This window comes from Melanaphis sacchari, unplaced genomic scaffold (assembly GCF_002803265.2).
Source record: "Melanaphis sacchari strain LSU unplaced genomic scaffold, SCAv2.0 Contig0_pilon_pilon, whole genome shotgun sequence".
In the NCBI taxonomy this organism is placed as follows: domain Eukaryota; kingdom Metazoa; phylum Arthropoda; class Insecta; order Hemiptera; family Aphididae; genus Melanaphis; species Melanaphis sacchari.
In genome coordinates, this window is record NW_020270366.1 from 21,001,287 (window position 1) to 21,014,230 (window position 12,944).

General features: G+C 26.4%; 3 protein-coding genes across 4 annotated transcripts; 1 reads left to right on the top strand and 2 right to left on the bottom strand.

The window, feature by feature from the left end:
* Positions 1 to 1,267: 1,267 nt before the first annotated feature.
* On the bottom strand, positions 1,268 to 6,615 carry LOC112598734. Its single transcript, XM_025345318.1, has 7 exons — positions 6,263 to 6,615; positions 5,979 to 6,139; positions 4,979 to 5,140; positions 2,100 to 2,168; positions 1,916 to 2,033; positions 1,564 to 1,691; positions 1,268 to 1,470 (listed from the first exon to the last, which is right to left on the bottom strand). The coding sequence occupies exons 1-7, from the start codon at positions 6,389 to 6,391 to the stop codon at positions 1,374 to 1,376; spliced, it is 864 nt and encodes a 287-aa protein (XP_025201103.1). The 5' UTR covers positions 6,392 to 6,615; the 3' UTR covers positions 1,268 to 1,373.
* Positions 6,616 to 7,406: 791 nt separating this feature from the next.
* LOC112603835 (zinc transporter ZIP9-B) lies at positions 7,407 to 11,017 on the top strand. Of its 2 annotated transcripts, none has more exons than XM_025352621.1 (5): positions 7,407 to 7,860; positions 7,926 to 8,040; positions 9,867 to 9,995; positions 10,058 to 10,347; positions 10,433 to 11,017. In XM_025352621.1, the coding sequence occupies exons 1-5, from the start codon at positions 7,765 to 7,767 to the stop codon at positions 10,646 to 10,648; spliced, it is 846 nt and encodes a 281-aa protein (XP_025208406.1). In that variant the 5' UTR covers positions 7,407 to 7,764; the 3' UTR covers positions 10,649 to 11,017. The 2 variants fall into 2 exon arrangements, with proteins under 2 accessions (XP_025208406.1, XP_025208398.1); XM_025352613.1 differs by having other exon boundaries at positions 7,409 to 7,860; positions 10,052 to 10,347.
* A 213-nt stretch (positions 11,018 to 11,230) lies between these two features.
* LOC112596596 (probable prefoldin subunit 4) lies at positions 11,231 to 12,555 on the bottom strand. Its single transcript, XM_025342360.1, has 4 exons — positions 12,307 to 12,555; positions 11,896 to 12,000; positions 11,521 to 11,643; positions 11,231 to 11,447 (listed from the first exon to the last, which is right to left on the bottom strand). The coding sequence occupies exons 1-4, from the start codon at positions 12,343 to 12,345 to the stop codon at positions 11,298 to 11,300; spliced, it is 417 nt and encodes a 138-aa protein (XP_025198145.1). The 5' UTR covers positions 12,346 to 12,555; the 3' UTR covers positions 11,231 to 11,297.
* Positions 12,556 to 12,944: the final 389 nt, after the last annotated feature.

The following is a 12,944-nucleotide window of genomic DNA, read 5'->3' on the forward strand; positions in this document are numbered from 1 at the left end:
ATAATACCTAATAGATTGGTACATACATATATCGAGCATACCATTGTTGATTTTTCTAAATTACAACAAAAACTACCTGTTTTTTTTTTGCTATTATTTTATCATAAAATTATGAAAAAGACATATTATAAATAAAAAGTTTTTAATAATTGAAATGTATATTTATTGTATTAAACTTTTAGTTAAGAAACGAGAGATTTAATAAAAATCAATATTATCGAAGAACGTTTACGTACTTATTAATTTGCTTGATGTGTTTTTTATGTTATTGTTTTGTTATGCGTCTGTTGCCATTATATTTATATTAGCGGTTTATAATATTTTTAACTTTTAACTTTAATATTATATAACTAAATCAAATAATAATATCTATGAAAGTTATCTCAAATAATAACAATAGAAATTAAATTTTTATGTGTTTTTTAATGTCTTTCTCCCATAGAAATCATGGCTACGCTACTAATAATAATGATACGAGTAGGTATATACTCTATATACTCTACCTATATAGAATATATTGAATTGTTAAAATTTAGTAAGTGTTAAAAAAGCTTAAGTAAAACAAAACAGAAAACCTTTTTTTTTTTTGATAAGTAAAATAAAGCCAAATTATTGGATATATCAAATTACATGGTTGAAATACATGAGTTTACTACATGTGCGTATCTCGGCATTAAAACTATAACCGATATTCAATACAAAAACTATACATTCCTTGTGACTTGAGAAATGGGATTAATAGATGAGGATATAATTTTACAATTATTATTTTTATTTATTTTATTTTTTCAATAGTTATAAAAATGTTAAATGTATTAAAATGACGTGGCCAAAAAACCGAACACAAATAAAATTCAAACCTTCCAATCCACTACCCTCCGGTTAATCACTAATGCCCCATATTACGTTACTAATATACAGATTTAAAAATTAATACGATAGAAGAAACTGCAATAACCCTTTATAAACGTTTCCGCTCCTGACTGTCAAACCACTCCAATCCACTAATCTCTGCCCTTGATTTCGACACCATTCCTGATAACCCTCCTCGTCGACTGAAGAAAAAGTGATGTAGAGACTTCAATATCAATTAGCTAAATATATAAGATAAATTTAAATTCAACCTAATCATGTCATAAAGTGTCGCCATTGGGTAGCTGCTTTTATCATGTTGATGTCAAGCTATATTATATATTTCCGCATGCGTACTTATTATAATAATTTATTTACAAATTGTATGCTTTAAAATAAAAAATTAAAATAAAAAATGTGTTAAAAAAATCTTAAGTACTAAAAAACAGACAAACCCTTTTTTTTATAAGTATAATAGAACCAAATTAATGGAATATCAGATTACATAGTTAGGTTATATATTAGGAACTATCTGAATTATAATCTTCATTTCGTTCTTCATTGAATCGAGATTTTATTGCTTCTTTATCATACTTATTTAATTTTTCAATATTTAAACTAAAATATATAAATTAATAAAAATTATTTTCATTACATTATATATATATATATATATAAGTATAAAAAAAATAAAATAAAATAGGTACAAACCCTTGTCGCAATAGTTTCAAATCATTTGGTGAAAGAAATGGGAATCTATGATTTCCTGAATTTAAATCATATTTAATGTGTTTTAAATACCTTTCTTTCATAGATTGCCATGTACGATGTTTACATACCTATAAAATGGAGAAATATGATTTATTTTACTAATTACAAAAAAATATGATAGTACAAATTATTTTTGTTTGATGTTGTACTATTAAATATTCAAATATTTAACAGAAGAGTGGATTTAGATTTTGAATTGTATTAAGAATAGAGTATTTGAAGAATTGTGTAAATATTTTTTGAGAATTAGTTAAACCTTGAGTTATAACATCAATTAATTTTATTAGCTTACTTTGGCATGTTCCATACGTTGCCACATTGTTACTCCGGTGACATTGAAAGCATAATTGTTTTTGATTATGTAATTAACAATATTCATCTCTTCTTTATGTGAATAAGGCATTCTTGTGCTTCACAAAAATGGTTTAAACAAAATATAAATTATATATCATGATAAATAGATGTATAATATTTACTTTTTTAAATTAGTCTTCTGTAAATTGTTAGACAACATAGTATCATTAGAATCAGCGTTAGATCTAGAACTAAAATAATATATGAGTAAAATTTAAATCATTGAGTTATGAACATTTTTAATTTTCATTAATATATGTAGTGAGATTAACTTTTATTTTAATAAGATGCATATATCTAACTGGAAGATCACTTGAAAATAATAAGACGAAAATAACAATAAACAAAAAATTGAAATTGTATTATCTAGCCTAATATAATCCGAATAATCAAAAATAATAATAATCTGTATCTACCTGCTTGATACTATTTAAAATTAATAATCTACAATAAATATGAAAACAGATTACTTAAAGAAAAATATTTTTAAATTCATTAAAAATATGACAATTTTATTTTAAGCATATCTTGACAATCAGATAAAACAGAGTGCAAACAAACAGTTATAAAATACATTCAAAGTATGCTATCTAAATTAAAATTAATTTATTTTAATAATAATATGTAATAATACTTATGGATTAAAACCATATTTAGTTAAATTTTTTTTTAATGATTCAATAACACGGTCATTTTTTGACAATACCTTTCTTTTTGGTGGCAGGAACATGGGATGGATAAATTTTTTTATACACAGCATCGATAGGGCCACGAGGTTAATTTTAGAATTCCCAGTAGATCCTTCAGGCTATCTGCTCCCTACTATGTTTTCAAAATAATACAAATGAGAATCTCTCTGGCTTTTAATACCTCTTAAATAAGTTAAATATTAAATATATATCTATTATAACTTAAATAATGTCTGATTTAAAAATTGTACCTTGGCAGCAGCCTATAATTTATGTAGATACTAACTATTATACAATACACACAGATTTTTTTTTTATATTAAAAATATAATTATAGTCTATATAACATTTCTGTACAATAAGTAAGTTTTATATAGATATTTATATAGCGAGATTGACAAATAGGGGAAGGCACTCAGTAGTGCCACTCGACAGATTAAATTAGGAGATCTCTAGGCTAGAAGTGTTTAAGACATCTATGGAGATTAAGAAAAAATAGGTGTTTTATTAATGGATAGTTGAGTTGGATTAATTTGGAGTGAAAGGAGACATAGTAGAACTTAGCTAAACCATACACACGGCTAAAATACATTCATGTTAACTTAATCTATCTAACATAATTGGTTAATAGAATTTAATCGATTTGGGCATTCGTGTAGCAGGTGATCTACTACCTCTTTTTAGGTGTATCAGGTGATCTACCGTAGTTTACAAGGTGTAATTGGTGATCTACAATTATTATATTATATTATACTATTATTATTCGCACATTATCGCAGACCGCAGTGGGACAGTATTGCGATAACGATTAATGACATTTACAATATGACTACGAGTCATTAGCAATGTTGCTAGATAGGTTAGTTTCAAATTGTTCGTTGGTCGGAGATTGTCTATAATGCGTGCGTTTGAATTTTATAAAATAATTGCTGATGAAAAATCAACTGTAAATTTTTTACAACTTCACAATTTACTTCCGAATGACAGTGAAACACCAAATTGTAAAAAATGTGATTCCGAAACAAAAATTGTGATCAGAAAAAAACGACTGGCTTCTGGTGAACAACGTGAGTACCAAAGTTTAAGATGCGTTAAAAAAGGATGCCAAACATTCCAGTCTCTGCGTCAAGACAATAAATTTTTTACTTATACGGATTTGAATAACAAATGTAATTCTAAATTGTCGCTGGGACAAATTTTAGAGTTAGTTTTTTACTGGTCAGTAGACATGAGTATTGTAAACGTTTGTCGGCTTACAGGACGTTCTAATAAAACAGTGGTAGACTGGTACAATTTATGCCGCGATGTGTGTTGTACTATTTATGAAAATCGGAAACCTATGGGTGGACCTAATGAATGTGTTCAAATTGACGAGTCATTACTACGAGGGAAAAGAAAATATAATAGAGGCAGGATTCTACTGGGTGATCATAGAGGTGCAAATTTGACGGACGACGATAGTTCTGATTCTGATTCTGAAAATATTCCTCCTAATAACAGGAATAGAAATTATGGCAAACGAGTAGAAGGACCTAGGGTTTTTGGAATGTGTTGGCGGCATGATGGTTTTCTTGAAAAACGTTTTTTTGTTGTTGAACGTCGAGATAGAGCTACACTTATTCCAATTATTGAAAAAGAAATACTCCCAGGAACAACAATAATGTCAGATGAATGGAAACCATATACAATTTTACAAAATACAGGTTATAATCACTTGACTGTAAACCATTCTAAAAACTTTGTCGACCCACTAACAGCAGCCAACACCCAGACAATAGAATGCGTTTGGTCACATCTGAAAATGAAAATACTTCGAAAAATGCATGGCACTACATCGGAACTTTTACCTCGACATCTGATTGAAGCATGGTGGAGATCAATTAATGTTGAAAATACTTTTTTTTAAATTTTTAAATGATATTAAAAACATTTACTGTAATTGAAATTATTATTATATTTAGCTAATTATTTTTTATTTTTATATTTAACGAATATTTGTATAATATGACGTACTCGTAATAAAAAAATATAATGTGTTTTTATACTATTAAAACGTAGATCACTCGTCCTGAATTCGCAGATCACTCCTCTGCGGTAGATCACCTGCTACACGAATGCCTCGATTTGTTTTATTGACTACAAAAATAGTTTTATGATAAAAAAAAAAAAAAAAAAAAAAATAAAAAAAAAAAAATACCTAACCGGATAATAGGATATATCAGATTACAAATAGAAATACCAGAGTTTACTGCGTATGTGTGTATCTCGGGATTAAAACAATAACCGATATTTAATATAAAAACTATACATACCTTGCGACTTGAGAAATGGGATTAGTAGATGAGGATATAATTTTACAATTATTATTTTTGTTTTCTGGAATTGAAACTAAATCAGACCATGATTTATTTTGATAGAACCAACAATCAAATATATCATCTTTTGTATAATTTGCAAGACATGTGTTTTTAATTCTATAAAATAAAAATAAAAATCAATAAATTAAGATTATCATAATTTTGTAAATCTTTTCTTTTTAAATACTTTATTTATATAATTATTTACAGTCTAAACTAAGATACAGAGTTGTATTTTTCATTATATTGACTATATGCCTAATGTCAATAATGGTCAATACTCTTTTTTAATTATATTATGTGTTTACATTTTTATGTATTGTTAGACTGACTGCCTAAATAACCTAAATAACATGTTAGAAAAACATTTAAATAAATCATGGTAATAGATTGGACCTATTATATAGAAAAAGTATGTATATTAAATCAATGGTGGGGGGGGGAGGAGAATAATAAAAAAAAAAAATTGGGTGCCCTGGAAAATTGTTTGAATTAATGAGTATATGTTTTTAAAGAAAAAAAATCAACAATAAATGAATCATTTGTAATTCGACAAAATGTTAAATATACTCAATTTTTCATTAGAGAAAAATGTTCTGATATTAATGGTTTTAGTAGGTATCACAGTGATCTATTAAGGTTGGAGCATCACACATTAATACATCATGTTAAAGTTGTACGACTACTGGTTATAAAACTACTACAAATTTAAATATAATATAGAAATATATTAAAATATACAACAAATAGTTAGTACTATTATGATTATTATAATACACTGGCATACAATTAAATTAGCTTAGAAGCTTAAAACTTGAGTATATTATTATAGTTACTATTTAGTAGATAATTATTAAGAAAAATTGGATTGTATGTTCTATTCTTCAATCTTTCTCATACGAAAAAAAGAAGAAATTATAATTAATAAATAAAAATCAATGATGACAATACTCACAAATATTTGGTTGGATCAAGATATTCTTTGAATTTAAAGCAATCTTCAATATATTTAATATCAAATGCTGGAATCTTTCTATGAAAATAATTGGTTTGTCCTGGTTTTACAAGTATCATAGAATGATCATTTGGTCTATCTAATATATTTGCAAAGGACTTCTGTTAAAATAAAATTTAATTGAAGTGAAATGATTAACATAAATATAAATCATAAAATCTATAAATATAAAATATACAAAAACAATATTATAATATAGATATCTACAACATAACAATACTTACTCTTAATAAGTTAGAATAGAATTTTTCTCCAGTGTCCCAGTCAAGCACAAACGTTAAACTTTGTAATTCGGCATTGTGGAAATAAAATACGTTTTGTGCTAGATCAAAATCTATTGACTTAAAATTCATTTTTAAGGGAACTTACAATAAAATAGTAAAAACAATATAACAAAAATATAAAAGATGTCATGAAAAAAATTTAAAGCTTAAAGTAATAACGATTAACGATAGGAAAAATGATATAACTACGGTCTGCGATATCAGAAGTATAGGCATCAGCCATCGGACACTTTTCCTAACATCATGGAAGAAAAAAAACATAAAAATAAAAATTTTTATCAACCTATTGCACTAACTTCCAAACACCAAATCTCCCAATAATTAAAATTTAATTTAAGTATTTTACGAAAATTATTTATTTTAATATTTAAAAAAATATTGCACAATTATAGTGCAAATAAATATTATTGTACAATAAAAATTGTATTAAACAATCAAAAATTTAGACATTTTAAAATCTGATCCTACTTCAGAACACCACTGCGGTCAAATCGACCTCAATCATAAATGTTTGTAACACCTTAGAGTGATCGACTAAACGCGAATGAAAATAGAAAATGTCTAAACTTTGAAAACTTACTAACGAGTTATTTTATGCGAAAACAGTGAGACTTAGGGCTATAAACTATAGACAATAATTTGTTAATCTAAACGATTTACATAATTTATGTGTTTTCGAATTTGCATAACACATAAAACTCTAGATTTTTAAAATCTCGATGAAAGTCCAAGTGTTTTTCAAAATCAAAAATTTTAAATATCAACATTTTAGAAATTTAAAAACTGAATTCATTTCAGAACACCACTGTGATAAAATTTACCTCAGTCATGAATGTTCAATGTTCAAATACCTTTGGATGATCGACAAAACGCAAATGAAAATGGAAAATTTCCAAATTTTGAAAACTCCCTTACGAATTGTTTTACGTGGAAATAGTCCCCCCCATACAGCATAAACATACTTTCCAATTATTGTAAAAATATTTTCAGGAAAATAATGATAAACATTTGCCTAAACACCTTGGCCACAACCGTGGTTGGATATCACTTATCAGTACGTTGATTAAACATTGCTAAAATTATTCCTCTTCGTATAAATATTGGTAATATATTTTAAATAGGTAATAGTATGACCTAATAACTGTAGTGACGGCTCTATCATGCCACTATTTGACGGCGTAGCACAATTCAAAAAAAAAATTCTCTTCTGTCGTTTGTTGTTTACTTTACACGAATAACAATAATTATTAGTCGCGATTGAACTTCCTCGTTAATTAAACAAAACAGGCAAATGTGTAAATATGTTTTTTGCGCTCCTAAAGAGAAAACTGAATCCTGCGTTTGGTATTCATGATTATTGTCGGTTTGAAGCCACCATGACTTAATGTATTTTTGCATTTTTGTTTTAAATTCGTGATTGTTTTTATTTGACGTCCGCCGCCATGGACGAATCGACGTTCCTGATGCTGCTGTCTGTTCTAATGTTGGTAGCTAGTTACTTATCTGGCAGTGTTCCGCTAGTGATGCCCATGTCTGAAGTGAGTATGATGCATTGGTCATGCATAACTATTGTAATATCACATATTTATATTGTATTTCGTAGGCCAAATTGGAACTCGTATCCCTTTTTGGAGCTGGCCTCCTTGTCGGTACGGCGTTAGCTGTAATAATACCTGAAGGAATTCACTCCCTCTACTCAACTGTGGCACCACACAAAAGTTTGTTCATTGATTAATATGTAGGTGTTTTATGGAGCTAAGATATTTTTCAACATTTGAAAGAAGTGCTAAAAATGTTATGCATTGTCAAAATATATTGATTAACTTTTGAAAAGTGTGTTATACCATAATAGGAAATTATTAAACACTGGGATTCATTCTATTAACATATGGAAATTTAATTCTCTCAATCCATGTGCAAATACTTGATAAATTATGGTTTATAATTTATGTAATTTTCTTATGAATGTTTGGTATTTCTTATTGTCCCTAAATAGCATAAAAAATTAACCTTTTCACAACATTTATAATTATATAATACATGATAGGTATATATTATCAATATTATGTATTGAGTAGTTATGGTATTTAGTCAATAAAGAATAACAAACAACACTTACTAATCATATTTTAATACTTTTAGTAATTTTCTTTACCTTATTTTGATGAACTTATCTAGTTTTATATTTGTGTTCTTTAAGTCAAGAACACATCTCTTATAAATAAAATTGTTACTATTAAATTTTTCATGCCAGAATTTTAATTGTACATTCATTAGTGTAACTAATTTTTCTGTTCAAAAAATGGTCACTTTATTAACAAATTTAAAAAGTGCTGATACTTAATGAAATAAATTATGTAATATTTATCATGCTAATTAGCATTAATTTTAAATATTCTTCTTCTTTATGGATTTATTGGGCTGTTAGGACCATCCTGTCTTACAGCCAATGTACTTAACTATAATCTATTAAATAATAATTATAGCCCAGATATATGCTCTAAAAATCTCAGAAATATGCACTATAAAATATGCATTTGTGCTCTTATTTTATAGATATATATACCCTTAAAAATAAAAAATATGCAAAAAAATTAATTTAAAAAAGTTTTTTATTTTCATTAAATATAAATAAATAAAATTTAATGAAAGTTACACGTATTCAGTTCGCGACAAACACGACTAATGTATAATTCACTAAAATTTACTCAATAAAAAATGACTTCTTGTCTCGATAAGTCTCAGATAAGATAAAAAAATGACCTCGTCAAATTACATGGACCATAAATTTAATATAACTATAAAGGTGTAATTTTAATTAAAATAAAGGAAATATAACATATTATGTAGTACAAGTCAAAAAATGACAAAATATGCAAAATAAAACTTTATATTTAGAATCTGTTGACTACAAATCAAACTTAAAGCTTACTTAACTATTTTTTGGACTGTTCAGAAAAAAACATGCAATTGCATATAAATCTGGGCCCTAATAATAATAGCGACTTATGATGTGTTTCTAATTTGATTTTAAATCTTGTATAGTTTTACCTAATTGGTTAGATAAGATTTCTCTAATCATTCAGATTTCAGACACAACAATTTGCTTTAGTTTCAGCTATAGCTCACCAAATATCTATTCATGTTGTATTGTAATTATTATTTTTTCAGTGTATAAATTTAATTTTCTTCCTTCTTTTTTAAAATACCAATCATTAAATGTGTATTGTCTTGTTATAAGTTTGATGTATAAATAACAAATCAATGTATTTTGTATAATAGTTGAGCTTAAATAATTTGTAATATTTTGGTAGTCCATCAATTACAAATGTAATCTCATACTTCCATTATTTTCATACATATCACTTTTTATACTTATATATTTTCTCAGTTACTACTTTTTATTTTAATAAATTATAATATTGATCACAATATAAATGAGTTCATGTCTATATTTTAAAGAATTACAATTATTTATTTAATCTATATCATTCGTGTAAATAATATTAACTTACTGATTTTGTATTTAAATTGATTTTTACAGCTGCTGATAATATGACAGTTACAATAGATTTTAGTGATGTTAATTTTCATTCAGTAATTGGAGTTACATTAGTATTAGGATTTACACTAATGTTATTAGTAGATCAACTGTCATCAAAATATACAAAAGGCAAGTATCAAAAAATGTCTTAATGACCAATATACAAGAATATTGCATTTTTAAAGATGTAGAAGCCGGATTTGCCAGTCGTAATTCTGGTAGTATGACAGCTACCCTAGGTCTTGTAGTGCATGCTGCTGCTGATGGTATTGCTTTGGGTGCTGCAGCTGCCTCGACTCAAACAGAAGTGGAAATGATAGTTTTTATTGCAATAATGTTACATAAAGCACCAGCTGCCTTTGGTTTAGTCACCATTTTATTACACCATGGACTTGACAAAAAAAGAATACGTAGACATCTGTTAGTATTTTCTATGGCTGCACCCCTAGGTGCACTACTCACTTTCTTTTGCATAGGCCAGGTACTTAACATTTGGTTCAGATATTTGTTGAATAAATTATTCTTTATGTTTATGATTATTAAATTATTATGATTATACATTTCAGGAAAGTAAAGAAACATTATCGTCCATGAATGCCACTGGAGCCGCCATGTTGTTCAGTGCAGGAACATTTTTATATGTTGCAACAGTTCATGTACTTCCAGAGTTGATGGTCAAAGCTTCTAGAGGAGGCAGTGATACTTTTAACCCACTACAATTGTTGTGCTTAGTATGTGGTACTGTGACACCATTAATGTTGTCAGTCCACCATGGACACTAAGTACAAAGTCCAAACAATTTTTTATAATAGTTTCTTAATTAATGCATAATTATAGTATTGTATCAACAGTTCATAAATAATCAAGTTTAAACGCAAGTTATTTTTAATAGGCTACAATGTTTCTAAACTTAAATTTTTTATTCCAGAAAGTATAAAAGCCTATAACTTAATAAGGTTAATACAGAAAAAGGATATTATTTTTTTGTTATCTGCTAAGTATTCCAGTAAAATATTGTAGTTTTTTTTTTATTTTCCAATCATTAAACATATCTAACATATTATAGAGCTTGAATTTCCAACTATTTGATTCAAGTAATATTATTTTAAGAATCAATGACCTTGAAGTTTTAAATTAATAAACTTATTTTTTTTAATTACCATAATGAATACAAACACATTTTATAGTTGTTTTTAAATTGTTTAATATTGTTATTGTGTTAATACTATTTATACTATTTTTTTCATTGGTATAAAATTTATAAGTGAAATTATGATATAAGTTAAATATAAATTTAAGTTTATATATTTTTTTTATTAATTGAAAGCTGGGTTACAATTTTTTTATATATAAATATACTTATGTGATTACATTTTTAGTTTAATAAGAAATTTTATTACATTATAATAAAGAAATAAAGGTATTTTTTTTTTAATCTTCAGCTTCTAAGTTTATATTGTTACCAAACTTTCCATATAAATGTGTTTTTAGATCACTCATAGTAGATGAAATATCTTTAATTTTCGTTTCAATATCTTTCATCTCTTTTCCAACAGTTTTTTTCAATTCTTCCAAATTGTTCTATACAAATATCACATCAAATGATTTTAAAAATTATTGTTTATGATAACAAAAGAAAATATAATTTTCTTACCTGTGCAGTTTCTAGATTATAATATACAAAAGTTTCTCCAGAAAGATATGGAAGATTAGGACAATCATCTTCGTCCAATAACATCAACTCTTCAGATGCATCTTCCAGATTCTTTAATGTTGTCTAAACAAATCAATTGAAAATGAGTAGATCTTAGTGTTATAAAAATAGATATGTAAGTATTTATATTTATGATAAATCAAATTAGATTAAATGTTATTTTGAATTTTCCAATATTTTTACGGGGACTGTATAATTTACAAAATAACACAATTGAATAAAAAAAATTTATAATCTTTAATTTACAAGTAACCAAAATTTTATGATTTCAATTACTCAAAATCAGATTTGTATTTATAAGAAAAACTATCTTACTTGTTTCGATTTTAATTCATCTCTGTATTCGTCAACACGTGCATTAAGCCTTGCAAACTTGTTTATTTTTTGTTGATCTTCAAATGTAATATGAACATCAGAATCCTATTTGTGAATATCAAGTGTAAATATCATAATGCAATTAAAATTTTAAAAATGTATGCTTAATTTTATTTATTAATAATTTATTTAAATTAGGCAAATCTATTAACAATAAAATTAAGTAGTGCAATATATTTAATTATCGTCTACAAAAAATATACTATTTAAGAATTTTACAATTTAAAAATTAAAAATATCAATATTTTATGGTGTTACCAGTGTTTATCAGATATAATTAATAGGCAATAGGTACATATGGCAGTTGCTACCATTAACTTTTAACATTGCAATAAAAGTTGAAAAACTTACTGGTTGGAATGTTCCTTTAGACACTGATGTCGAAGCCATTTCGAACAGTTTTTTTTAAGAGTTATACAAATTCAGGTAGTAATTGAGTATTAAATTTGTTTGTATTTTGTAACTTAATATGACGATTACTCGTGTTTCATTAGGAGATTTACAATTTACACCTACTGAATACTGACGGAATACAGATACAGGCTACTCGTGTTCATGATTATCCATCATGTGTTGTTTCCATAGAGTAATGTGATAGCAGTGATAGTGTGATAACTCAGTGATATGGACACCACTGAGATAGATAAGAATATACTGGAGTGCGGACTCGTCCATGCTCGTATGTTGCGAAAAACTGGCCGACGTATTTTTAGTTACCCCTACTCCTGTATGGCAAGAAATTGAACTTCCATACCAATAACATTGAAAGACTACACATTTTAACTTGACATAACTCTGAGATAAATGGTCGTATTACGTTAACTTTGGTATCAAAATTTTTGTTTTCATGTGTACTTCAAACTTATATTTACAAAAAATAAAAATAAAAACTCTGAACAACATTTTTATTAATAACAAAATAATAGTGTAACATCTTCTTTATTTTCTATTGAAGTAGAGCTACATGCTTGTGTATTACTATTTAAATT

Bases quoted from the DNA above. Each gene is read 5' to 3' on its own strand.
- LOC112598734 (XM_025345318.1), bottom strand. From the start codon at position 6,391: ATGAATTTTAAGTCAATAGATTTTGATCTAGCACAAAACGTATTTTAT. The intron at 2,034-2,099 runs GTAAATATTATA...ATTTTTGTGAAG, and splicing joins CAGAAGACTAATTTAAAAAA to CACAAGAATGCCTTATTCAC. The intron at 1,471-1,563 runs GTTTGTACCTAT...TATATATTTTAG, and splicing joins TTGAAACTATTGCGACAAGG to TTTAAATATTGAAAAATTAA.
- LOC112603835 (XM_025352613.1), top strand. From the start codon at position 7,765: ATGGACGAATCGACGTTCCTGATGCTGCTGTCTGTTCTAATGTTGGTA. The intron at 7,861-7,925 runs GTGAGTATGATG...TGTATTTCGTAG, and splicing joins TAGTGATGCCCATGTCTGAA to GCCAAATTGGAACTCGTATC. The intron at 8,041-9,866 runs GTTTGTTCATTG...TGATTTTTACAG, and splicing joins AACTGTGGCACCACACAAAA to CTGCTGATAATATGACAGTT.
- LOC112596596 (XM_025342360.1), bottom strand. From the start codon at position 12,345: ATGGCTTCGACATCAGTGTCTAAAGGAACATTCCAACCA. The intron at 12,001-12,306 runs GTAAGTTTTTCA...ATTCACAAATAG, and splicing joins CTAAAGGAACATTCCAACCA to GATTCTGATGTTCATATTAC. The intron at 11,644-11,895 runs GTAAGATAGTTT...TGATTTGTTTAG, and splicing joins ATGAATTAAAATCGAAACAA to ACAACATTAAAGAATCTGGA.